At 38.9% G+C, this 6,274-nt stretch overlaps 1 protein-coding gene across 1 annotated transcript in view; it reads right to left on the bottom strand.

Annotated features, from left to right (window-relative positions):
- Positions 1–2,471: 2,471 nt before the first annotated feature.
- Positions 2,472–6,274, bottom strand: part of LOC101846963 — a gene marked incomplete at its 5' end in the record, with an annotated part of 14,675 nt that continues 10,872 nt past the window's right edge. The window contains 2 exon segments of the mRNA XM_005098985.3: positions 2,472–5,166; positions 5,662–5,737. Of these exon segments, the coding sequence (XP_005099042.1) occupies positions 5,060–5,166; positions 5,662–5,737 (183 nt within the window). The 3' untranslated portion in view covers positions 2,472–5,059.

The following is a 6,274-nucleotide window of genomic DNA, read 5'->3' on the forward strand; positions in this document are numbered from 1 at the left end:
CTCAATATGTTCTAATCTGCTCGTGTCGTTGTACATGTATGTGTACATTGTTTGTACTTCTGAGACGACTTTTGGTTCTCTTCGAGGCAGAAGAAGGACTGGTCAGTCGTGCTACCTGTGACACAGGCAGGGTTAGAAGAATTAGTTGCAGCTAATTGTTTTTGGTAGGCCTACACCCCCCCCCCCCCCCACCCCAATGCTTTTGTGCCCTTCAGTGAAGAGGTTTGGCAGAAAGAGAGAGAGATAGGGGAGGGGACATTTTTTTTGCATGGTATCAGGCGCGGTTCGTCCGTACGGTAGAGCACGGACGTGCAGTGCCGCCCAAAAATGTTTAATGTTCTATTACGTAAAACACCCACAATAATCAAATAAAAGAAGCCAGAAACAAACACTAGCCAAAATATTATATGAAAACAAGGTCCTCACTGGCGCCATAACTGTCATTTCTGTGTCTATAGCGCCGTAAAATATCTACAATACCATGCCAAAGTCCACGCGCTTAAGCTAAACATAATAGGATATTCAACAGTGTAACCTGACCTATAAATCGCTCTTGGGGATAACCCAAGCGATGATGACACTCGTAGCGAGTTTGGCGATAACAGTAACAACAGAGGGAAAGTAAAGAAGTAGGACCTACCAGTGGCGGTCTCCAACCACCCACACAGTTTTAGGATAGGTGGACTCCGGACCAATGAAATGTTGCCTGACATCGCCATGTGTTAGGGTAAGGTTAAAAAGGAAGAAGAAAATTTATGGGCTGACTGGGTTCGACATTATTCCAAGTACACTTTCTACCTAAATCTTCATTTTTTGGGTTAGTTTGGTTACATACAGCAGTTTGTGTAATATTTTTTTAAAAGTAGATTTCTAGAACTAATCATGGATTCACAAGATCGATATTCTACTAAACTTATTATCTTTTTTTTAGCGAAGGGGATTATTTTAAGACGTTTAAGGAAAAAATAGAGAAGTGATTATGAACTGGACACACCAAATATTTTAAGTTGGTAGGAAATTTTGAATTTTGCCCGGGAGACGACCGAAGCCTACTCTTATCGATTTTGGACCACCTTGGGATCTTTAATGTGCGCAACTTGCATACGGGACCTCCGAGATTTTTCGCCCTTGTCCGATAAGGCTATGAGTAGATCATATATATACCATAAGATCGGGGGTGTAGCTGGAAGACAGCAGTAAGAATGAGCCAGGGAGAAGCAGTAGAAAAGCTGCAGAAAGAGTCATGAGCCCAGAGGAGGGGACAAAGGAGGTGAGGGGGTGGGGGCAGGAAGTGGAGACGTAAGCACACGATAGAACATTGTTAGAGAGCAGGAAAGGATGTGAAAGTAACAAAAATTAGAGAAGAAAATTTTCCGTCGATATCCGAATTCGAATCCGGGACCTATTGAATGAGAGGCGAACACCTTAACCTCTTGGATGCCAAAGCCCTCAATGGTATGTTTGTGAAATTGTTCTGTATTGGTATAGAGTTGTGTATTTATGTATCTCTATCTGTTTATGTATGTATGTACGTATGAACACGTATTTATAATTATACCTTTATGTTTGTAAGTATGCCATTGCAACCCAAATTTCCAAACTGGGATCAATAAAAATGTAGTTTATTTAATATATCTATTGTTTAGTTCCCACAGTTTGTAAGGTTTACACGCCCTAATACTACTAATAGTGCACCAATCATTTCACAAAACTATGCATCTGTGCTATAGGGTGTCTGTCTGTTTCATGCCAAATTCATAAAAATTAAACCAAGCTTTTATGACGTCTGCTTCATGAACATGTAGGGAGACTTCGTACAGGGGATGGGACCTTGGTTCAGCGTCCTAAGTCTCCCGACGACTAATATTTTTTTTAAATACCTGTGCGCTGTATTCTGAAAAGTCCTTACTAGTAGTGGAATTCTGATTCTCTATGAAAAAAAAGAAATTTAAAAACGTTTACTTGTGTAGTTGTATTTTCCAGACTAAATCATGTCAAGGAAATAGGTTTTTTAAAGAGCACTTTAGTTTACAAATAGAGGAAATTCGTTATGCATGCATTTGATAAAAACTCAGTGTTTGTGTCATGCAGAAGCTATGAAGGCCTACAATGTGAAGAAATCTTCCCGGAAAGACTCTATTTAAAATGGTGTGAAGACATCAGTGCGTTTTAGAGACACTCGTTTACGACTGCTCAATTTTAGTATGATCCATTGGGGGGAAAAAACAACTCTCGGGTATTTGTGAGTGTGCCTAAAGAAGGTACCAAAAGTCGGATTTTAACCATTTGGAGTTAAGGGTTGTACATAAAAGGACATTCAATGTCCACACAGTGGTTTTTTAAGTTTTTGGATTTCTCAAGTAGTTTTTTTTAGATTATATTACACATTTTGCGAGGTAATAAAGATCTAATTTTGAGGAAATTGGCTTTTAAGTTTAGAACACATACATACTTGAAAATAAAAACCATGATCAAATGTTTCTAATGTATTTATTTATGGAAAATTAATTTCCAATTCGACATTCAGTTCACATCAATATCATGATTAGAATTCAATGGTAAAACATAGCGGGGAAGAGAAAACGTGCTTCTAGAATATATTTTAACACCTTTTAAAAGCAGTTGTCATCTTTAAAACATGCCCTACTCTCAAAATAATTTAAAATAAAACATGTAAAAGCCAAATCAATGAAAACTCTTTTAACACATTGTTAAAAAATAGTGAAAGTATCAAGAACACCATTTGGTGATTTTTTGTCTAAAAATGGTCTGTGGCGACTTTTGGTACCTTTCTTTTAGGAGGCACACACACACATTTGATAAAATGTTCAAGGATGTTCTTCTAACCCGATGTTTGTCATAATTCACAAGTCATGTCGAACATTATTCATTATAATCATGTGAGAAACATAGGAAATGAACAAAATCTACCCGCAAAGACAGGCTTTCTCGGGTCTGGGTCGAAGGTGGCGCCCTTCCCGTGGACCCGAAAGAATGTAACTTTGTTGTCATCGTGTGTCCACTTCGTTGGGAAAATGACTCCATTCGAGCACGTTTGGGATGCTATCTGGAGGCAGTTCAATCAGTTGCAGCCACGACCACGGACAGCTCCTCAATTGGCTTCAGCCATCAGCCAGGTGTGAGTACAGACCCCACGTCGACAAATAAACGCTCTTGTGAATTCTATGGGTCGAAGATGCAAAGCGTCTATGGCAGCCATAGGTCACACACGGTACTTACTTTCTGCCCTTTGGTCAAGGTCAAAGAAATGACATAGTTACGCTGCAATAAAATAGCCACCTATAGACACACTCATGACTGTGTAATTATTTGACGAATTAGAATTTTATTTACACATGACAAACCCCTGTCTAGTGAGAGTGTAGTGTGTTTTATTCATATTTCAGTTATTCGCGTTTCTTTTGCCTCAGAGTATAATTGTTAGCCAAAGTGACAGACTCGTGGAAGATTGTGGGTATAACAGCTGGTGTGGAAGCATCACCTATAAATCTTGATTTTTTAAAAACGTGTTTGTTTTTAAAAAAAAAGATAAGGCAAAAGCATGAACCAAACAGTAACCAAAGTAAGATGCAAACATCGGTAGTAGGAATACAAAACATTACATTCTACAGCATTGGGGACAAATGGAAAGAAAATAGAATAATATGATGCAATCAGTACAATATTATTAAGGTAAGAAACGAAACAAATTTTAAATAAATATAAAACAAAACAAAAACAAACAAGAAACAAATAGAGCCATATAGACTTCAATAATAACCTTGGAAATCCGAACTCTTCACGACAAGACACGCAGAAGCTTGAGTCAGTAAAGAAATGTACAATAAATTGCTCAAGTAAATGGATTCTTCCTAAAGGGAAAAGTGATTGTAATCTTTTACTTTATTGCACCGAAAAATTCTGCGCTTACATAATAACCAAACGCGCCTTGATGATATCCATACACCCAAGCACGTAAAGTGTGATTAATATGGAGCTACCTACGTTATGCCTGTGCCCAAACACGTTGACCAACCACGTTGGGACTATTTACAAACCTTCGCATTTACATTCTTACAACTTGTCTGAGGATATTCGAACATCTACTATACACCCTGCCGATCGAATTCAGTCGAATTGAGTCGGGGCCAGCCATAATTTTCTCTGCAGATAGGAACAAGCTATCGTTTAGTCTCAATACGAGCGAATCGTCTCGCGACCTTGAAAAGAAACATGTTTCTTGATTTTGAAGGCTACAACCGAATTTAGTCAAATTCAGTCGATCTGTGCCAAAATGGTTGCTTTTGTCATTCCAGGGAAAATCACTGGCTGGCCCCTACTCGTTAATTAATTCGATTAGCAATGCGCACCCGGTATAAACACATTTTATAAATGCCTATAGGTCTAGTCGCAAAGGGACTCCATTTACGTTGCGCTTACAAATATAGATCTAACTACAAATGTTTGTGAATATGTAACCTAACTCCTGTTTATCTAGAGTTCAATATGTGGTAAAATTAGGCATGTCTGATGCCCGGCAAGAGAAACGAAATATTTCTGGGGAAAAATAGAATATTGTACTAGAAGTGGCACTGACAACTCTCTGACACAAATGATTTTGATTTTTGCACCGTCCAGAAAACATTTGTTAAATGTCGAAAGGGGCGAAACATTCAGGAGAAAACGGGGCTGCAATAAAGGACCTTAAACTTTACAAGACAAATGCCCAGCATCTTGCAAATGTCCACATTCTCTTGCTTACAAAATGACCGTTTCGCTGTCGACCAAGGCCATAATCAGCACATTCCACGGAGACCATCAGATAATGCCTTCAGTTATAAATAAGCTTACGCCATAATAACTTTACAACACCCCCTCCAACAAAATCAACCAGAGATTTTAGGTGTGTCTTGGTGAAGACCATATATCAGTACTCAGACTCAAATCCATGTTTTTTTGTGTATACAGTGTAGTCCCATGACCCTGAAGGATGATGATACTGTCTCACTAGCATATGCACAATCAGTTCAATACGATGACGCACTCTCAGCGGACCACGTCAGATTTGTACCCTGGGCGCGTACTTCCCGGAGATAGCCTCTAAGCGAGAATCTGCGCTGACAAAAGCGTTCTGTGTCGGTGACAGCATGAAGATGGACGTCATGCCTGGGGAGATAACCGTTTTCTAGTTACCAGTACTGACGACATAGCGAGGCCGTTTCGTTGAAGACAAAACTAATTCTAAAAAGATTTCGACTCTCATTGACAAAATTTATATCAAATTTTACTAGAGCAAACTGCTTCAACTTCAACCTTGTCTGTTAGAGCCATACTGGATACTGCATCTCAACAGAAAATGGATATAACATTCTGGATAAAACAACGTCATCTCTCGAAAATTGGACCTGTGTCTTCTGTTGCAAGAGAAAGACGTAAGTTTTACTTCTTAACATAAACTGTCCAAAACGACCAAAGGCTTCATGCCAATTCTAGAACTATAAGTTACAAACGTAGGCATTCAGCAACATTCTGCTAATAGTATAAGCAGTATGCTCCCCCTCTGATTTTCTGACCCATACACTCAAACTAGAATCATTCTGACAAGTCGAACAAATAAGAAATGAAGGCCAACAACAGTGCTCGTGGAAAGTGAAATCTTACCAGGCGTCAGAGCTGCCATACCGCGCCGCATCCATTTCCAAGTAGAGTGCAGGTAATAGCGAATCCTCTTCTTGAGCTGATTAGGAAATATGAACAGTTCTTTCAGGGTTATGGATAACCATACCTGTCTTAAAACTGATATTCTGATTATTAAAATTCGCAGTCTAATGTTAATGGACCAGACCGTAAAAACTAATCATGCTACGCTACGCCCTACTACGCTATGCTATGCTGTGCTCAGCTATGCTACGTTATGTTTGTGATGTGAAGATAGTGATTACTCTCTTGAGATAATAACGAACAGGCTGTTTGGCGTAATGAATGCATTCAAAATGCTATATTATGCTGACAAAGCTGCATTTGTGCAAGTCTTTTGTTTTTTTTAAATAACTAAAAATAAAGAACAATTTTAAGTAAACAAAACTATGCTATGCCATGCCACGCAACGCTCAGCTATGCTGTCTGTTTGTCTGTCTGTCTGTCTGTCTGTCTGTCTGTCTGTCTGTCTAACATACTCACATTCTAGCACAAGTGTAAACATAATACATACTCATGATGCATACTTTATATATTCACTCACACACACACACACACACACACACACACACACACA

The sequence above is a fragment of the Aplysia californica genome, unplaced genomic scaffold (assembly GCF_000002075.1).
Source record: "Aplysia californica isolate F4 #8 unplaced genomic scaffold, AplCal3.0 scaffold00199, whole genome shotgun sequence".
Taxonomy (NCBI): domain Eukaryota; kingdom Metazoa; phylum Mollusca; class Gastropoda; order Aplysiida; family Aplysiidae; genus Aplysia; species Aplysia californica.